The sequence below is a fragment of the Amblyomma mixtum genome, chromosome 2 (genome assembly GCF_055824585.1).
Source record: "Amblyomma mixtum isolate Tamu chromosome 2, ASM5582458v1, whole genome shotgun sequence".
Lineage (NCBI taxonomy): Eukaryota > Metazoa > Arthropoda > Arachnida > Ixodida > Ixodidae > Amblyomma > Amblyomma mixtum.
This window is the reverse complement of record NC_143013.1, coordinates 130432569-130453987: the sequence shown is the minus strand read 5'-3', so window position 1 is coordinate 130453987 and position 21419 is coordinate 130432569. Positions and strand designations below refer to the sequence as shown.

General features: G+C 49.2%; 1 protein-coding gene across 1 annotated transcript in view; it reads left to right on the top strand.

The window, feature by feature from the left end:
* The window catches only part of LOC149360902 (uncharacterized), a 124751-nt gene extending 104027 nt beyond the window's left edge, over positions 1-20724 (top strand). Inside the window, exons 24-25 of the mRNA XM_089569417.1 lie at positions 7851-7966; positions 18906-20724. Of these exons, the coding sequence (XP_089425543.1) occupies positions 7851-7966; positions 18906-18936 (147 nt within the window). The 3' untranslated portion in view covers positions 18937-20724. The remainder of the gene's footprint in view (positions 1-7850; positions 7967-18905) is intronic.
* Positions 20725-21419: the final 695 nt, after the last annotated feature.

Genomic DNA, 21419 nt, shown 5'->3' with positions numbered 1-21419 from the left:
ACACACTTCACCGCACGTCCCCTATCCCGATGACGTCAGTGGGCAGAAGAGCCAGCCTTCAAGCTCCCCCCGTCTGCCCACTGACATCATCGGGGTAGGGGACGCGCGCTACTGCGAGCAGCGATTAAAAAAAAACACATTTCTCTATTATAGGCTCCGTTGTCTCCATCTTCTTGGCACGGTTTCATACTGAAAGAAAGGAGAGAAGCCAGTAGGGACCGTGTTGCGGTATTGTACGCATAGGTTGCGTACGGAAAAACAAGATCCCAGTTAGAGTGGTTTGAAGAGACGTACATATACAACATGTCTTCAAGGGTACGGTTAAAACGCTCGGTGAGGCCGCTGGTTTCTGGATGATACGCGGAGGTGGTGCGATTAATTATATTGCACTTGGTGAGCAGTGCTTTCACAAAGTCGGACAAGAGCACACGGTCTCTGTAGCTCAGTAATTGACGAGGGGCGCCGAGACGAAGGATGAATCAGTTCAAAATAAACGAGGCAACTTCTCAGGCTGTGGAAGCCGGAAAGGCGGCGGCTTCTGCATACCTTGTCAAAATGGCGAACCGCGACGATAGCCCTACAGTTGCCGGCTGAAGTGTACGGAAGGGAGCCGTATAAATCAATGCCGACGCGGTCAAATGGGCCTGGCGGGCAAGGTAGCGGCTGAAATTCTCCAGCAGAACGATGAGGAGGTGGCTTGCGACGTTTAGAGGTAAGGCCCAATAATATCGTAGACGGATGCGAGCGTACGTCTTGAACACTCCGACATGACCACACTCCGGCTCAGAGTGAAAATGGGCGCAGACTTCCGAGTGAAGGTGACGGGGAGTAACTAGCAACCACTTGCGGCCATCCAAATTGTAGTTGCGGCGATAAAGGAGATTTTCACGAATTGAGAAATGGGAAGCATGGCGGCAAAGAGCACGCGATGGAGACGCAGCCGTAGGGTTGGAGAAGAAGTCAAGAAGAGAAGAAATCCATGGGTCGGCACGCTGTGCCGAAGGCATGGCGCTGATGGGAAGCGTCGGCGAGGAGGCGTCGAAGGTGGAAAGGCTAGAAATAACGGCTGGAAGCGGGCATCGGGATAGTGCATCAGCGTATTGATGCTCGAGGCTAGTACGATACACAACGCGGATATCGTAATCCTGTAGGCGAAGGGCCCACCTCGCGAGGCGACCGGATGGGTCTTTCAGAGAGGAAAGACAGCACAGCGCATGGTGGTCGGTCACGACTTCAAACGGGCGGCCGTAGAGGTAAAAGCGGAACTTGGTAAGGGCCCATACTATCGCTAGGCAGTGTTTTTCAACGACCGAGTAATCGAATTCAGCTTTTCTGATCGTGTGGCTTGCATAGGCAACGACGTATTTGACGAAGCCAGATTTGCGTTGGGCGAGTACGGCGCCGAGGCCTACCCCACTGGCGCCAGTATCGATCTCGGTAGGTGAGGTTGGGTTGAAATGGCGCAGTATCGGCGGGGCGATGAGGATACGGCGCAAAGAATCGAAGGCATCATCACAGACTCGGGACCATTGCGAAAGGTCGGCACTGCCGGACTTAAGTTGTGTCATAGGAGCAGCAATTGTGGCAAAGTTGCGTATCAACCTACGGAAGTAGGAGCACAGACCGAGGAGGCTGCGCATTTCTTTGATAGAAGAAGGTCCAGGAAATGCAGCCACAGCACGAAGTTTGGCCAGGTCCGGTGTCTTGGACACAACGTGGCCTAATATGGTAAGCTGGCGGGCGACAAAATGACACTTCTTTAAGTTGAGCTGGAGGCCGGCGTCAGAGGGGCAGATCAAAACGTGCTTTAGACGGTAGAGGTGAGTGTCATATCCCGGCGAAAACCCGACGATGCCGTCGAGGTAACGGAGCCAAATCTTCTACTTCACGCAGAATGGTATCCATCATCTTCTCAAACGTGACGAGACCATTAAAAAGGCCGAAAGGAGAGGGAGAGACTTTAATGAATAAAGGAGAGGTCTGCCTGGGGGCCGAAAGGCATCGCAGTAAATTCATATTGGCCGTCAGGGGTTACGTAGGCTGTTTTGGGGCGATCCCTCCTCCATGGGTACCTGCCAGTACCCGGAACATAAATCTAAAGAAGAAAATGGTTCGGTACCTTGCAAGCAGTCTAGCGCGTCATCGATGCGTGGCAGGGAATAAACGTCCTTGCGCGTAATATTGTTAAGACGGAGGTAGTCCTCACAGAAACGGATGGAGCCGTCTTTCTTTTTGACGAGCACAACTGAGGAAGCCCAAGGACTGCTTGAGGGGTCGATGATGCCGCTCTTGAGCATTTGGTCGACTTGATCTTCAATAACTTGGTGCGGTTGCCGACACACGATAGGGGCTCTGCCGTAGTGGAGCGCGGGCACCTGTGTCGATGCGATCCGTTACAGTCGACGTTTGGCCCAATGAGCTGTGATGACAGTCGAAGGAGGCGCGGAACTGATGGAGTATGTGGGGAAGGTGCGTGCGCTGCAGCGGACGAAGATCTGCATCGATGGAGCGGAGAAACGGTTTTGTAGAGGAAGGAGTGGATGTAGAAGATGGTGGGCTAAGCACAGTCAATTGATGCGCGATGCATCGGCAGTCTCGTCACGAGTTAGAATAGACGCGATGCGTGGGACACTGCCGACACATTCGCGGTGGCGCAAAGCACTAGGACAGGAAAATGGTTTACAGACCCAGAGTACGGAGAGGTCAACACAAATAAAGATGGCCTATGGCAGGGGAAGACACTTGCGGTGGAGAAAAGTACAGGCTGCCGTAAAGAGGACAGTGTTATTACGGAGAGAGTCATAAGAGAGGCGCACAAGGACAGAAGAGCATGGAGGGACGTCGATGTATTCGGGGACGGGGGCTTTAACTCATGGCTTTGAAGAAACAGCGTCCGGCAGGGATTGGGGCAGAACAGAGAACCCGACTTCTGCGCGAGCGCAGTCGATGACAGCGGCATGACGAGACACCAAATCCCAGCCTAAAATAACAGCGTGAGAACAAAACAGCAGGATGACGAACTCGATCTTATAGAGGAAGTGCTGAATTACAACTCGAGCGGTGGAAGCTGCTGACGGCTTGATGTGCTGAGCACTTGCCGTGCGCAGCACGAGACCGGCAGTTGGCGTTTTAACCTTTTTCATGATGTGGCAAAGTTTTGCATTTATTACTGAATTTGCAGCAGCAGTGTTGACAATCGCCATGACGGAAATTCCCTCGACCGAAACGTCAATATGCTTCGCAGGTGATAGCTGAGGCCTTTGGTAGTTCGACGGGACGCAGTTCTTGCCTCAGGAACTGCGGCTCTTGAGAATGGGCGAAGGGGAACGGCGGTCGGAAAGCGCTGAACGGTCGGGGGAGTAAGGACGAGTCAACGGATGGGGCTCAGCAAACGCGGAGTACTGAGGCGCTGGAGCTCAGTACCCGACAGGCGATGCCGAATCTGGAAGACGGTGACTACAATGGCGGGCTACCTGACCGGACAATCCGCAAGTGTGGCAAATAGGCCGGTTGTCCGTTGTGCGCCAGGGATCTCGGTCTCTCGGAGGGGGCCGGAGATAAGGTGCCGGCGCTTGTACGGGCACCGACGTTGTAGGGTACTTAGGTGGCCGAGTTCATGCGGATACTTCGGCATAAGTCAGTGGACGGGCGACAGGTCTTGGGAGGACGTCGGCATAATTCAGAGGAGTGGCAACATGTCTGGGGAGCGCGTCAGCGCACGTCAGCGGAGCAGTGACAGGTGATAGTGAATGGGCGGACGGAAGCGCCTCAACAACCTGCTCTGTAATAGCATGTTGGAGAGCCGGGGCCAAATGTGGTGGGGACCCTTGAGGGCTAGGCAAAAGGGAAAGCTTACGCGCTACCTCCTCACGTACAAAGTCATTGATTTGCTGCAGCAGCGAGGAGTTATCAGCTGCACGTGTTAGTCCGGCAAGCGACTCGGCCTGAGCTGAACGCTGACGAACCAGGACCCTCTGCTTGCGCAGCTCCTCGAAGCTCTGGCAGAGGGTAATGACTTCCGAAACTGCACAAGTACCACGCTAGCAGGATTTGAAAGGCATCGACGTCAATATCTTTCGAGATCTGTTTTAGCTTGTCAACTTCCGGCATGCTGACGTCCACTCGGTTGTAGAGGGCGATGACATCTTCTATATAGCTGGTAAAGCTTTCACAGACGTGCTGCGACCGTTCACAAAAGCGGTATTCAGCGTGGAGTTGTCTGACAACCAGGCGATCAAAGACTTCAAAGAACTTTGTCTTGAAGGCCGACCAGGTTCCAACGTCCCCTTCATGGTAGCGATACCACAAGTTGACAACGCCGGTAAGATATAAAATCCCATTGCTCAGCTCAGTCTCGTCCTCCCATTTGTTGTACGGGCTTACACGTTCGCAAGATGCGAGCCTATCTTCCATGTCATGTTCATGTGTTCCGCTGAAGATAGCCGGGTCCCGCTGGCGTAGAGAGCCGGCGCAGATGACAGTCGGCGGGCCTGCTTGCACGGCTTGATGTTGGATGTCCACGGGTATCACAGGTGTCGGAAGAGTGAGGTTACGGAGCTCCAGAGCCGATATCGTTACCCGGCGACTTCATCAAATGTAAGACGGGGGTTTACTGAAGGCACTGGGACCTCAGGAGCAGGGCGGCAACAGTCCGAGGTCAACCAAGGCGAGGTCCCAGCACGCGCAGCGATGGCAATGCCGCCGCTAAACAGAACAGCCGTCTTCGTCTTTACCAATGGAATATTTCCAACGTTTCCAACGGAATCTTTTCCTTTTGTTTTCATTTCTTATTCTTTAGAAAATTTTTATCGCCCCCGAAGCTATTGTATAACCATGTTCAGGTCACCGGGGTGCATCTGTGTCTATTGGGCTTGTCTGCTGACCCGAAAGACGCGGGTTCGATCTAAGCCGCGGCCGTTACACTTCGGTGCAGGCTAAGTTCTAGAGGCCTCTGTACTGAGCTTTGTCACCGCTCGTCAAAGAACCCCGGGTGATCGAAATTTTCGGACCTCTCCTCTACGGCGTCCCTCGTAGCCTGTGTCGCTTTGGGACGTTCAACCGCCCTGAACCAAATCTGAATTGAGCGCTGATTTCTCTTTGCATTCATTGCGTGGACCCCTCTAGCGGAGAATTCGAATTGATGTGCTTAACTATGTCCACATGCTGCCGCATGTGGCCATGGAGGAGAGAAGAAAAGAAGCGCGCTCTACTAAATCCACAGTCACAATCTGCAGCGTATAAAATATACTGAAAGCGCAGAGTTACTCAAAATAAAATGACTTCTGCTATAATTTTAGTTCTTAAGTATTCTAAAATCAAAAGCGCAAGAAGCTCCTTAGAGGGACTTAGAAATTTCTATACTACGCCGAAAAATGAAATGTTTGAACCTGTGAGAGCATGTATTAACAGCTGAAATATATAACTCAATGTGCACTTTGTTGAAAAAATATTCTGTTATCTCTGACTAAGAGCGCAGATAGTTTATTATCACGTTATTAACTTTAGCAGGAGGAAAGTGACATGAGCCATAAACTGAAGCGGTGATAAGAAGGCGAGTAGTATCTTACATATAAATACCAGCGCAAACCAGCAAGACACACGACGAAGAACGAAGACACACAAGCGCTGTGTGTCCCGCACTCCTACCCTACTGAGTATTATCTGCCATACAGCTGGGAAACGTAAAATTGAACGGCTATTTTTTTCTTCTCTAGTCTCAGTTTTTTGCGCCAACTACCAAGAGGGTATTCCGAATGTTCCGTCATAATTTCAGTGCTTTTGTACAAATAACTGGGTGTCAAGAGGAGCAAGCAAAAACAGCCAATAAGACACTTTTTCGTTTCCGCGCGGTTCTAGATTTATGCAGACTTTGTGTACGTCACTGTTGAAACTTACTCTGTTCTGAGCCTGTTAAGAAGTATTTAAGAGTGTGTGTCGCCTGTAGTTTCATTCGTTGCACTAAAGTGGCGACGGAAATGAAAAGGGTTTGGTTGGCAACAGAGAGAGCCTAACGCCGAAAACCATGTCATGGTCAGAGCTCGCTTTGCAGCTCTCAACCCGAGCTGCCATCCCCGAAGCCCCTGTATAACAGTCAGGGACTTAACCCGTGACGGCCTCGCCTAACGATTCCATAACGGACACCTTGAGAGTCGGTCCAATATGCACCATGCTTATGCTTCCTCGTTACGAGGCTCAAGCCAGCTGGCAGGCTTGCTGCATGAGGGTTGCATGGCAATAACATTAGCAGTAAAATAGAGCGAACCGGCTTAGAAGTGTACAAAAGTAACAAATTAAAGCGCTTTCAGCGAGTGGTTGTCTTAAAAAAAAGTCGTTAAGCTCATTTTCAAGTCTGTCCAGAGCTTCTGTGTTCTCGACGGTCATCAATTGGTCGTCAACTGTTTTTCATGAGTTGTATAATCTGTATGGTCCACTTCAGTGCTTGGTGACGGCAAGCAGAAGTGTTACTTCTTTTATTTATTTATTTATTTATTTATTTATTTATTTATTTATTTTCAATACTCTCCAGGCCCGGAGGCATTACAGAGAGGAGGGAATACAAAATCAAAAGTGATTTTCTTGAAATGTTCGACATCGGTGATTGCAGCAATCAAGGCAATAGAGGTGGTTCTAGTCATTTTCAGTTCGAAGAATATATGAATTCAAGCAAAGGGTGGTTCTACAGTGCGGGAATCTGACTTTAAGACTATGATCAGTGCGCGAGGATATATAAGATGGGGGCAGCAGTAACTGATGTTTGAGAACAGGGTTAGTATAATAAATTCGTTGGAAAAGACATAAGCGAAAATATTTACGGCGCAAAGAAAGAGCTGGCTGACTTTAGTGCAGATACGCTTGCTGTTCGTGAGTAATTTCAAACAATAAAGCGGGCGGCGCGGTTCTGAACGGACTCACTCTAAAGTGTTAATTAGAGATATTTGGCATCGCCACATGCGGATAAAGTGCTAGTTTGCTTACATATGTCAGGATGATTCGTTGAACTGAAGGGGCAAAAAAGCTGAATAATGTCCGTGGATCAAAAGCGTTGTTCATAACATTAACTTGAAATGTGTATCCCGTGAATCAGCGCTTATTCAGGGATAAAGCAGGAAATGTAAGCACAGTGTTAGTAGTTTTTTTTTCATTTTTGGCATGAATTATGCTTTGGTTCTTTAGAGACAGCTCCGTTCAGAACAGCACAAATACATTTCCTTTCACTACCATGTTGCAGCGGCCGCACTTCTGCCTTTCACGTTCATGTGCCAAGTGTGTAAAGGATGAAACGACTGTTAGTGGGGCGGTGGGTATGAGGCCGGCCTCATAGCCGCGCAGTACGTAGCTCGCTCCGAAACGCCTGCGCGTTTTCTTTCCGCCAGATTTTCCGCGATGTGCTGGCGCAATTGAAGGTGGACTTGGGGAGACATGTCCAACGTTACCGGACAAAAATCTTGAAAATTGTAAAATTGTGAAATACCATTGTGAAAATATTGAAGATAAAGGTCCATTCTTCTGATATATAGCAAAATAATTATTTGAGAGTGTTTCCATCGATTGCATCAAACAGTTAACACTGCCATATAAAACCAATTGGGAATGCTTTTGACGATAGCAAAAATGTTCATATAAAGAAAGAAATTGAAGACTGCCGTCGGGAGAACTGCGTATACATTGTTTGTTATACTGAACTTTTAAACTGTATGAAAAAATTGCGTTCATCAATGGTTTCCCACTCAAAAACGCTTCTGACCAGAACTGTTGTATATCCACAGATCTGTCGAAAACCGACGCACTTGCACCAAGGCACTTGGCACTTGCCAAGGCACTTGCAAACAAGGCACTTGCTCCTTGCGCAGGGCTCGGACCTGGTCACCTACTTCTCCGGCCACGTGAGCATGTGGCTGGGAGTGTCACTGCTGCAGCTGGCCGACATCCTGTGCGACCTGTACAAGAAGCTCTGTCGCTTCAGGGGGTAGGTCTTGAAAGCAACACGCGCACCGTTTATAAACGCCGCCGACATGCTGTGCAAGTGCCGCCTGTTTTGCTGTGTGTGCCATTCAGCTCTCAAGGCTTGCGTTGGAGCTAACTCGGTGTGAACGGAAAAGAAAAGAGCGTCATTACCGCCAGAGTTAAGAGACGCCACCTCATCTACGAGTTGCAAAGCCACTCATTTGATCAAAACCGAACGAGAGATGTGGTTGAAAGCTGGTTGACTAGCCAAAAGTGATGAATTTCGCAAAATTCTTCAGGCAAGTGTTCAGTCTAGTATAGTAGAGCTCTGTTATAACAAACTCGACGGTGACGAGGATGGTGTTCATTGTATCCAAAGTTCGCAGTAAGCGGACATCAATATCACAGCCAAATACACAATGTCAAGTAGAGGTGGCGTTTATCTCTTAAATGAAGTTTGTTATGCACGTAAGCAGTCCTTGTCAGGGCGCTTGCGAAGCTCTCTAGCGCTGTCATGTGCTCCTATACGAGGCCCTTGCTGCCGACGAGCTACTTCGGGTACATAACGTTACTAATCGAGATTGATACTTTAAAGGGAACCGGTGGTAGGCAGACATACTCGGCTCTGAATCTCGGGAAGGAATCTCTAACCTCCGCCCAATCTCCCTGACATCATGTGTTGGTAAGACCCTTGAGCGAATGGCCCTGACTCGCCTCTCTAATTTTCTCGAGACGAGGGAGTTCTTCCCTCATTCTCTCATCGGCTTCCGACGCCACGTCTGTGCACAGGACATGTTTCTGGTTCTCCAGCACACGTTTCTGTCACCTATCCCCACTCAAATTCACGCACTTGTGACCGTCGATGTTCGCAAGGCCTTCGACGGTGTTTGCCACGACCACATCCTTTCCCAACTCGCCTCCCTAGACTGTGGCTCCCGCATGTACTATTATATCCGCTCATTCCTCTCTAAACGTGTCGCAAGCTTTCGAGTCGACACCTATCTGTCCGACCCCCACAACCTCACCCGAGGCACTCCTCAAGGTGCTGTTCTCTCTCCTACCCTTTTCAATCTTGCTATGGCCCCTTTCGCCTCCCAGCTAGCTGAAATTCCCGACCTGCATCATATATTTTACGCCGATGACATCACTCTCTGGTGTTCGTCTGGCTCTCCCGGTCACGTACAGGACAACCTGCAACGTGGCCTAGATCTCATCGACTCCTTTCTCACCACTGCTGGCCTCTCTCCTGCTCCTGAAAAATCCGAGCTCCTTCTCCTCAACCATTCCTCATACCAGCGCTCACACAACCAATTCGTCTCTCTCCACCTTTCTGGCTCTCCCATTCCTGTCGTCACGCAGTGCAAAGTTCTTGGCTTTCCTTTGCATGCAGCCAAGAACGTGCAAGCCCTCCACCGTGCTGTCACCACCTGCCACTCCGTAACTCACCTCCTGCGGCGCGTGGTCACTCGGCGCTCAGGTCTCCACGAGGCTCATGCGTGCCGAGTTGCCCACGCGCTGGCCCTCAACAAGGTCTTGTACTTTGCACCCTACGTTTCCTTCAATCAGACTCAACTTAACGCTCTTGAGACTGCCCTTGTGGGCCTCTACAAGGCAGCTCTCAATCTCCCTATCACTACGTCTACTGCAAAGATCTTTGCAACAGGCCTCTTTCATCCTCTCCGTTCTCTGCTCCCTCTCCATCATGACTCGCAGATTGCCCGGCTTTCCCTTACCCGTCAGGGTCAGTGTTTACTGACTCAAGCGGGTATCTCGCCCATTCCCTGCGCCCCGTTTACCTCTCCTATTCCCACCCCGGCTCCCAATCTTCGGATCCTCCCCCTTCCGTCCAACGTGTCCCCCGTTCTGCACGGCGGCCGTCGTCATGCGGCCGCACAGCACCATTCCCCTCTCTTTGATACCCAGGGTGTAGCTTACACGGATGCCTCCTTCGTGGCTCCTCGAGGTTCCTGCGGCTACGCCCTGTACCACCCCCCCCCTCCCCGCTCCTGAAACTCACACCAGCGGGCCGTTTCTACGCCCTCCGGATGCATTGTCCCTCGAGGTCCTCGCCATTGCGCATGCCCTCCAGTCATTTGCCCTCCTTCCCTCTCTTCAAGAGTACACAGTCTATTCAGACTCACAAGCCGCTATACACCACATACAGAAACGCACCCTAACCCCTTCTCTTGAACAGGAGGTCGAACGAGCGGTTTCCGCATTGCAGCCTTCCATCGTTTTCCTCCGCTGGGTCCCTGGGCATTCAGGGATTGACGGCAATGAGCTGGCTCATCAGCTCGCCCGTGACACACTTTTCCGGGCACCGTTGATCCCCTGGCCCAAGCCCTCAGAGGACGGTGGGAGACTCACCCTTCGCCGCACCATAAAAGAGGTCTACCTCGAGCTCCGCCTCGATAAACGCCTTTACCCTCCCCCTCATCCATCACTCACAGTGCCGGAGGCTCGCCTTCTTCGGCACGTTCAAATGAATGCAATCATCACCCCGTCTCGCCTCTTTCTCTATCGCTATCTATCGGACCCTTCCTGTCCCAACTGCCTCTGTATCTATGCGGACCTTGCCCATTGCCTCTTCTATTGCCCGGCTGCTCAGCAGTCGGGTTCCTACCCCCCACCTTCTTTATCCATCACCACCTGGCTCGACTGGCTGGGCGCTGAAGGGGAGGAAGAACAGCGACTTCTGGTCGCCCAGGCGGTCCACATGCTCGGCCTGTAAATGTTGGCCGAATAAACGTCTTCTACTACTACTAGCGAGGAAACTATCACGATGAACGGGCGTACAAAACATACTGTCTGCTGCCTGCGCACTGCCTGCTGTGCAGAAGGTGAACAGTCGATTGGGTTGGCGAAGCACGTCACGGGACCGGCAGGGTCAGAAATGTATCTCACGTGATTGGCATTCAAACTTCTGAGATCTCTGTAATGGCTGATCACTGACTATGCGAAAAAGTTTCACTATAGTTTGGTCTTCAACGCTGCCCTTGTCTCGCGCCGCGAACTCTTCTGGTTCCACTTAGACGCTGTGTCCAACCGGCATACACGCGCGTAAGGGAGACCACGCAGCTGGGAGAACTTTTCGGTCTGCTTGCTGGCGGGAAGCACGGGTTTTTCAATCGGGGGCGAGTTTGCGGCGCCTCCTCGTTCACTCTAAACGAGTTTTGCGGCAGCATTTATTCGTTTTATTTGAGGCATACTGCTATTTGTCTTACAAAATATTGTTGCCGCAGCACCGCCGCCGGTCCCATTAGATATTCTGTTTAAAAGCGGGCTTGACTGAAGTTCTGCGGACGGTATTTTCGCTTATTTTGAGACATAAATACGCTGGCCACAATTTTAAGCACGGAAAGGCGCCGTATTTCAAATACTAAATGTTCTCACGGCAGGCATCCTCGGGATTACCAGCCTCGAGTGAAAACACACAGCCATTGATAGCGCGCCATCCTCCGCTTTCCTCCGCTTCCCTCCGCCTTAGCTCCCTTCCTGCCACCACTACAGGGGCCCAAATGCACTTTCAGGAAGACATCAACCTGATGCGCCCATTTGTGCTGAGGACTGCGAAAGGGCGTTGAAGCTTCACTTTCGGCATCTTTGAAGCCCCGTTATGAAGATAAGATTTGATATCACTATTGCGTTGGAGAGATCCAATAGCATGTCACACAAGGAAGGAAGGAAGGAAGGAAAAACTTTATTTTACTCTAGTCCTTTTTCCTGCGGTTTGGGAGCATCTTCAGAGACGCTTTCTCCTTGATTTTACCCCCAGGAGTCTTCTCTGTCGAAGTCGTCCGCCTCTAATCAGTGGCGGACGACTAATCAGTGGCGGACACACAAAAGATACTTGCAGGCAATGCGACAACACTGGCTGCGTGGTCTACAGTAGTGCACTGCACGGGCTCGGGCCGGCCCGAAAGCCCGGGCCGGGCCGGGCCGGGACATGATTTGTTTTGCCGGGCCTGGGCCTGAAGTCGCGGGCCCGGGCCGGGCTCGGGCTTAAAGCTGCGGACCCGAGTCGGGTTGGGTCCTTACAAAAACGGCTGGTGTTCAACTATTCATTCACTATTGCAGAGTGAAGTACACAACTGCGGCATTGGAGCAGCGACACGGATGAGCTATGGGTTATAGTACGCGCTGAGAAAAAAACTGTGCTTTACTTATTGACTTATTAAGGCGGAAGCCTTTAATGTCTCATCGTTGTAAGCAGCAGTTGTCGACAGAAAATGTCACGCTTTTCAATTGGTGGAAACGGTCGTGACGTCACAGTGCGCGAATTTCAAACGGGGCCAATTGCACTTTGGCTAGTAACCAAGTAACTGGGACTGAGCTTAGTTAACTGCTTAATTACCCAATTAGCCTAATTAGCTTTACTAGTCAGGCCATATAAATAAATAAAAGCGATTAAGAAATTGCTCGAGCTCAGGAATCGAACCCCGGTCTTCGGCGTGAGAGACGAGCACGCTATCCACTCCGCCATGCCAGCTCGATGGTTTGGAATGAACAAAGGCGCGTCTAGTGAATACGGTGTCTTCACTCACTCTCATCCTCCTCCATTACCTTCCGGCGAGGTTTAGGTGTCCACCGACAAATGAGAGACAGATACATTTTCTTTCCTCAAAAACCAATTTACCGACGAGCGAGGCGTAGAACTGAATGGGCGATGGCGTTCTATGGACTCCTTGGCAGCGTTGCAAGACGCTGTCGCGTTCCACTCTTAGGGACGAAGCTTAACATCTTAACCACACATCAGTGACCACACTTTAGGTCAAAAAAGTGCCCCCCTGAATTTTGACGGGTGTCCACCGAGATATGTGGGACAGTTACTGCGTAATTTCCTTTCCTCAAATACAATTTTCATTTTCTTCATTACGGCTCGTCTTTACCTATCTTCTTTCACTCCCACCTCCCTTCCTCTACGGGGCGGTTCAGGTGTCCACCGAGATGACAGAGAATTACTGCGCCATTTCCTTTCCTCAAAAAGCGTTACGTTCAAAGGGCAAGGCATCGCGCCGAACGGGTGGTGGCGTTCTGTGGACTCCCTGGCAGCGTTACAACGCGCTGTCGCGTTCCACTCATTCCGGCAATAATCGGGAATTAACAATTAATTAGTGATCTGCCATCACTTAGTAATTAGTACTAAAATATATGTGACGCCACCAGTGCCACAGAAACAGCGAAGGTGGTGCGGAAAACGCTTCCGCCTCTACCCACTTTAGACAGTCAAAGTGCCCCCTGAATTTTTTTATTTCCTTATTTCCACGCCGCGGTGGCTTAGTGGTCAAGGCGCTTGATTACTGAGCCGGAAAAACCCGGGTTTGCTCCTAACCTCGGCGGCTGCATTTCTATTTAGGCGGCAAGCATGACAGACATGTACTTTGTAGTATCATTGGTCGTTGAACAAAACCATGTGGTCCAAATGATCCGGAGCCCTCTGCATCGGTGTCTCTCACAGCCTGACTCCACTTGGGACCTTAAGCCCCATAAACATACCTTTTATTTTATAGCTATATTTTTTTCATGTGATAAAATTCACAAACTAAAACGCATTTGGCTTTCTTTTTGATCAGCTGACCGGAACGTCTCGTAAATTTAATAACCACAAAAGCTCGCGAGAGTTTGTAAATCTCATCTCATAACCACATCTATCCCTCTTCGTTTCTTCAGCCTGGTTGTCATGACAAGTGTTTTGCCCTGTAAGTTATCACGTGCTTCGTGCGTTATCCTTTGCTCCACCAGTAAGAGTAAGGTTCAACCGGTCTTAATTGGCCATTGATCGTTCGTCATCCCAAAACATACCCATACACTGTAGAAATGCATTCGCGAAGAACATATCAATTTAGGACGCTTACAGTCTCCAAAACACACGCCGTGAAATAGTCAAGCCTTTTAGCTTTTCGTTTCTGCTGAAAGGCGACCAGTTCGGCTATGAGTTCCACCTGTAAGATCGCGTTCACTAAACAAATGTCATACCACTGCTTGCTAGGCAGCTTTAATGTTTATACTTCCCGGCGGCAAAATATAAGTGATTAAAATCATGGGGGAATGCAAAGTAGTCTATTACGCGCGCATGCAGCCCTTTTTATTTGGCTCTCGGAACTTCGGAGTTTATCTTTGTGCACCTACACGAGATCATTGTCCAAAAGACAGGCCTGGTGAGCACTACTCTTAATCACTTCCTTCTGGGTTAAAAAGAACAAACTTTCTGCAGGGCAAACTGTGGTTTCAGTACCTTTGTCGGCCGGTTTCTTATCGGTCTAGTAACGGTCTACGTGCGCAGAACGAGCAGTATAACTCTAGCGTTACTGTGAAACGGGCCGGGCCGGGCCGGGCCCGGGCTGGGCTTCACTCCGGGATTCACGGGCCGGGCCGGGCTCGCTAGAGCAAGAATTTAGCGGGCCTGGGCTGGGCCCGGGCTTGAAGCCGCGGGCGTGGGCCGGGCTCGGGCTCCAGGTCTCGGGCCCGGGCCGGGCTTGGGCCTCAGATTGAGGCCCGTGCAGTGCTCTAGTCTACAGGGAGGCATGTGCGGGTGGTTGTGAAAACATTTGTTAGCAAGGAACAGGAGGTATGCTTGGATGAACCCGTAAGGGACTGATCCTTACAAGCACTAGGTGGAGGTTTCTAGTTTGGGACCCCAGTGCGCGCCCAAATAAGGCTTGTTGTGCCTTTTAAGTCATAGCAGCCGAGCAGGATCGCCTCACAGTCTTCCCGGATTGGGTTGGGGATGGGGGGACTAGCCGGGTTGGACGGGCAGGTCCATACCATGCGATAGGTGTCAGAAGACACCGCTCTTCAGTGCGGGAAGCTGCCGCTAAATGAGGGGTCAAAATGTTTTAGAGCTGCCGGATACAGCAATGTATTGGTGAGAAGACGGAGAAGGGGCCGCTATACGCCTTCTTGAGGCTTTACATGGGCTAGGGTAAATACGATGAGTGTAATATCTTAATAGCAGGCTGTAATATCTTTGAAAGCTTATACCGGGTCAAAATCGGGTTCCTGGTTGGGTGGGGAGGAGAAAATAACCCGGTGAGAGAGCTCGCGGGCGGCTGTGTCTGCTGCCTAGTTTCCTGCCAACTCCTGATGAGCAGGGGCCCATTAAGGTAACGGTGTGCGGGGTCCGTATCCCGCATTTGTGAGTGTGGAGTGCTCTGCAGAAGACATGGAGCTCACAACCGGCAGTATAGCATGGCAGTCATTTGTGTTCAAGAATGTCGTCTGTTTGAACTTAAATGCCCCCCAAGTTTTTCTTAGCTTTCGTGCACCGTGCCACATTGGGAGCGATGAAGGCATGGTTGGAGAGATGGAAAGTTGCCATAGTTGAAGCTCCAGTGTAATTTTGAGCAGCAGGGGTACTTCGCAGGTACTGGCATATATCGCCGAAGACCGGCTGTCAGTAAGGCAGAGACGGCGGCAAATATTTAAATTTTTATTTCAAGGATAGGCTACATTTTATTTCCACGGAGATCTTGATTCATTTCAGCTCTTGATTACAGCCCTGTTTGAAGTATGGTACAATGTGTGGGGTTTACTCCCTCGAAGCTGCACCGTGGGCTATTTGAGACACTAGCGGGGGCTCCAAGTTAATTTCGTCAAGCTGGGATCCTCTAACCTGAACTGACACCACTCTGCACAGGGGCGTCTTTGCAATTCGGTTACATAAAATTTTGCTCACTGCGGTCGGAATTCGATCCCGCTACCTGGGACCCAGCAGTTGAACGCCGTCCCTATGAATCGACCGCAGCTGTTTTTGTTTGAATTTAACTTTTTTTGTTTCAAGCAATGACCAGTATGCGTTGCGCAGTTAGTCAGTTCACCAAGGTTTCAAGAAAAGTAATTCACAGTTAATATCTGAACGAAGGACACAGGGCACCCACACACGGTTTCGGACAGCGCCCGTGTAGTCCTGTGTGTCTGGTTTGTCGCTGAAAAAATATCACTGAATTTCTTATGCCTGCAAGCTTATACAATGTGTTTCACGTAACTTGAACCAGGGATTTCAAACAAGTGGTAAAACGCAGCGCGCTGAAACCAATGATACATTGTTTGCCATCATGTGGCGCTCCTCAGAATATTTTTTTATAGCGCTTAAACGGTTAATTAACTGGGATGAATTATGCAAATTATCAAATATTCATTTTAGTGCCAAGATCGTTACGTTAGGTTGTAGAGCAGGCTTATAAACACCCGATCCAGCTTATTGTAGCATCGTACCTCCTACGGGGTCCTTTTTTCCGGCATCTAAAGAAAGCCCGCGAAATATGAATAAATACCATGTGACTACGCTCGTGCTCTACCAAACTGCAGCGTTCTCAACGGCGCTTCGAGCAAACAGAGCGTGCCCGCTTACCGTGGCAAATTGAACGGCCGCCGCGCCGCTATGGAAAGTGCTAACGCACTGTCAAGCCGCTGCTAAGAGCGGCTAAACCTCTCTGGTTAAACCTGGTTGGTTGCGAAAGCTTAGCTTGCTTAGCTGCTTCTCATTCTCGTCTTTTTCGCAAACGTTCTTCTCGTTGTTCCTCTGTTTTCGGAGCACGTTGTTTCCGCTTGGCTTCATTCCGTTTGACTTACCTAATCCCAGCTTCTGAACTTGATACAGCTTGTTTAGCTGCTTCGGCTTCTCGTCATTTCCACAGTCGTTCTTCCCGTTGTTCTTCCATTTCTTGGGCACGTTGTAACCTCTTTCTTGCATTCTTCCTACCTTGCTTGGCTGCCGCCTTAGAGTTAAACTGTTCAGAAGCAGTAGAGCAACTAGATTCAGATATAGACTCTTCGTCGGTGGCTTCCATAGCGAGAGTCCTCGAGGATCGCGGCACGACCGGCTCCTCCTGGCTGCGGTGGAGCGAGCAAGCTGACGTCACGCGTCGTTATAGCAACGGAGAGGCTGACGTCACACCATCTGTTAGGCTTGGCGGCGGCTCCTCGAGGAGCGGGGGGATCCACGGACCACGTGAGGAGCGGTTTGACTTGGCGTAGTATTGCTTTCGCAACAACAAAAAAGAAGAACAGTCTGCGCATGTGCCGGTTAAGCCTGTTGTCGTTCTTCCAATAAACCTTCTGTAAAATCCAGCATTTCTGTCGTGAGTTTTTCATTGCTGGTCCATTTACTGCAAGACAATTAATACAATTTCAGGCCGTAGGCATGTAGCACAACTTTTTTTTTATTCAATGATTACTCCCCTTAGCCCGAATATGTAGCAGCCGGAGGGAGAGGGGGCTACAATTCTGAAAAAAAGACATCTTCATTGATGCAGCCCACATGCTGACCTGAAAGACGGTACCATATCTTGCTGCTTTTGTTGACGTACATTGCGTTGTCTTTTTTTTTATTAACATAGACTAAAAGTAAATCTTGGTGCCTGATTATGACTCCCGCTTCTGTGTTGCACATAACTGAAGAAAAGCACTTAAACTGGTGGCAACACTAAAAAAATACGGCTAAAACACACACAATCGACACGACAAATAATAAAATGAACACGCCAAAAATGCTAGCAGAAACTTAGTGCATGGCCAATTTAGTGTGTGGCTAAACGTGATCCAACTCAAACTCAACGAGAAAAAAGGGAAGTTTACGCTCTTTTGTGCAAAAAAGACGTCAATAGATTACGATTCAAGGTTCGCAACGGCTCTTGTTACCTTGAACATGTTAGTTCCCATTCCTTTTTAGGACTTAAAATCCATCACAACCTAGCCTTAAGCGACCACGTAGACAACATGCGTGTAAGGATAGCAAGAGCTATTGGTAGGACGTATAGGCCTCCTTGTCTTTTGCCTCTTTGACTGAAAAGGCAGTAGTACTTCTGTCTTATTCATTCTCGTGTCAGTTATTGTCTGCTTATCTGGGGTACCTGTAACAAAACTTACGTGGAAAAGTATCAGCCGTGCAGTTCGCGAGCAGCTCGGTTACTTTTATCTACAAAATACGACACAAACACTTCCTAGGCAAGAAAGCAGTCTCATAGAATCCCCGTAAAAAGCATGCATGAACTGAAACTATGTGTGCTTATTTTGAATGAAATAAGAACACTATAAAAACTGTTAACATGCACCTGAATAGAACTACTCGCCACAGCGTGCGCTGGACTTCAGTTGTGGTAAATAGTCCTCGTACTAACTACAGTACACAATCAGTTCACTATCAAACCATGTTTACTGTAGTGTTCATCCATTTTAATAAAAGGTGCTAAAAACAGTTTTACGTCTAGTAGTTTGAAACGCATCTATTCGTCTTTTCTCTCTGTGTAACACTGTATCGCATATGACAAAGTGCGTATTTCTTGTTCTCTTTCATATGCCGATATGTTTATGGTTAGGACAATAACTTTTTTCTATTGCATCCTATTGACAATTTTCGGTACAGGTCAGTGTGCAATACTTCGTTAATTGTACTTATTTAGCAGAGCTAATCAATGGCTTGTCGCTGTTGTGTAAAAATATGCTGAACTTTAGCGTTTGCCTTTTGTAGGCTGCAATGCCGCTCCTGCTGCTGTACCCACGCAAGGCCAAGACCCAGTCAGGAGGTTGAGCAACTCCTTTTGTCTTGCCTCGTGGGCAACAGCTGCATGTTGCTCGAAGGAGCAAAATAAAAAAATATATAAAAGTAAACTAAAGGTAATGATATTACCCTTCGCCCTCACCTGGCGCAGGCGAGGGCTAGCAGGCACCCACCCACGTAACTGCATGTCGAGCAGCGAGGATGACCACTTTTGTTGCTCATGACTGACAAGTTCGAAGTTGAACGGCACAGATTGTTACGGGAGGAATAAATATGTAACCCCTGCGAGATCGTTAGGACTGATGCTTGGGCGAGTTGGCATGCCATTTTCAAGAAGAACAGCGCGAAATAGACAAGGACTAAAGCAAGATACACACACACTGCGAGAGAGTAGCAGCACAGCTACCACCGACGAAGTTGCACCGTGCTGGGTTACTGACTTCTAATCCTTCTTGCATTTCAGGTCGTCGGAGCTGATGCCCACACTATTCTGAGGGACAGCGCGAAAAACGACGAGTTCAAGAAGAGCCCTGGACACCCTGCACGAACACCTCCTCGGTTCTGCAGAGCCATGTTCTGCTGCACATTTTGTACACGCTCCTCTTTTCGAAGGGTGCCTGTTGTAGACAGCATCATATAGTTTGTGAAAGCAGAAATCTTTTCACAGTGAAGTTGCAATTTTCGATGCTTGTAGCGCATTCGTATTGCGCTCTCTTACGGGTCACATCGCCTGCTTTGAAAGGATTTGAAGCGGTACAGTTCCTGCAGTTCATATACATCGGTACGGAGCACTATAATCAATGACTAAAGGCGACCGTCACTGCTGCTCGCGTGTGGTTTTTCTTCATCCATGCGCGTAGGTTATTATTTAGGCCCCTGCAAATAACAGCGATGAAACGATTTACAAAAGTAAAGCAGTGATAAAAGTAGTGATAAAAGATGGCTCATAGACAGCCTGCAAGAGCAGTGCAAGAAAAAAGGAACGATATGAAAGCATTTCAAAATCCGACTAGCAGTCAAGCGAGTGCGAACGGCAGCAGACGGAAAAAGTTGAACGGAGATATATACAGCGTTCTCATATCTTAGTCACTAAAAGCTGTAAGGCTAATGTCTGATATTTAAAATGATTAACTGAAGCTGCCGGAAAGTCGGCACTCTCCGGCGCAATGGGGCGGTGATAGCCTAACCGCGACCACGACGAAAGCAGCCGCTCCTAGTCCCGCGCAAATCACATGACCAGACGTGGGAACTTGCACGAGGGTGTTCTCATCCTCGCCGAATAAGGGCTTCACTCAGGGAGGTGAGGGGGAGGGCGGATTGGCACAGTTATGTGAGGGCGAGGGCGACACATGGCAAAGCTGGTGAGTTTAGGGTGAGGGAGGCAGAGAGAAAAATGCACGGGTTTGAAGGGTGAGGGTGTGTCTCAAACTCCATGCCTGCCTCGACCTTCAAGTTTTGCGTCCGGGGCGCGGCCTGTTCAAGAACTCGGGCTGATGACCCGGGCATTCTGCTCTTCAGAAGGTTGTTGTGCAGGTGACACTGTGGTGCCATCGCACTTGCACACTCTGTGGCGCACGGTGTTTGGCACTCTGCAGTGCAAACTTCAGTGTTATTAAAGGAACCACAGGCAGCGTAGATCCGTCGCATGTCATACGGGGAAACGAGAGCCCGGCAACCGACGTCTGAAAAAAAAATATGAAGAGGGAACGTATTCTAATCGAGGGCGACTGGATAAAAAGGATGGCTGAATGATGGCGGTCTGTTCTCGCCTTTGTGCAGTCATGTCCTTTACCACTGGACCCGTTTCCGCCCCTCGTTGTACGAAATAAAGGTGCAGTGAAAGTTCGCGCTCGTCCGTACGCGCATTGTTTACTGTTTCCTGCCTCTCCTATGATCTGTTCTCTTTGCTTCCCAGATATAGCCTTAGCATTTGCACGCGTTTCTTTTGTCCTCTTTACCACGAAGACGCAGCGGCGAGAAAAGCACGAGTCGCGCGGATTGCTTGGAGGAGGTCAGTGCGTACAACGCGTGTGAAGCCAGCCAGGCATACGTTCGGCAAGCCAGCCTCCGGCTTAGGTCTGTGCTGTAATGGGCAATGGTTTGCGGTCCTTGCGACCGGACACTGCCGCTCCGCAGATAAGCCGTAGCTTTCCTCACTGTCTCAGATTCTTTGTGCGTGTCGCTGGATCTATCTTGCCGTGTACTTTTTGTTTATTTATTTATTCAAAGTACCTACAGCGCCTTGAGAGGCATTATTGTAGGGGGGGGGGGGGGTAAGTACATTAACAGTAAAATTCAATACAGCACAAGAGAACAAAACAGAAAGAAAAGTTACAGAAAAATTTTAAGAACTTCCAAAAAGATAAAAGCATTCTGATTGCACCCGACACGCAGAACCAACACTGACAACAGCATAATCAGATTATTGCATGGTCAATTGAGGCCTGGAAATTCTCGCTCTCAAACACTTCATTAGGCAGCAGGTTCCAGTCACTTATTGTGTTGGGAAAAAATGAATATTCAAATGTATTAATCCTGCAGTTGTACCCTCTAATTTTCATGGTATTGTCCCTTCTACTCGAAACGTAGCGAGGTTGCCTTAAATAGAGCCTTTTATTAATTCCTGTTTTATTCTTGTAAATGTCGTACACAAACTTTATGCTAAAAACTTTTCTTCAGTGGGATAACAACTTCCAACCAAAAGCTTCCCGAAGTTCAGAACTTCTAACCTTAAAATTATAATTCCCAGTTACGAACCTTGCTGCCCGCTTCTGAACTCGTTCTAGCTTGTCTTTTAAAATATTTGTGAGCGGGTCCCAACATAGGCATCCATATTCGAGAATTGGCCTGACATTCGTAACGTACAATGTTTCTTTTAGGCGTGGAGTTGTATGTTTAAAGTTTCTTTTAAAAAGGTTGAGAACGCGGGAAGCTTTGGCAGTTAACGCGTCGACGTGTGCGGTCCAATCCAACTTCG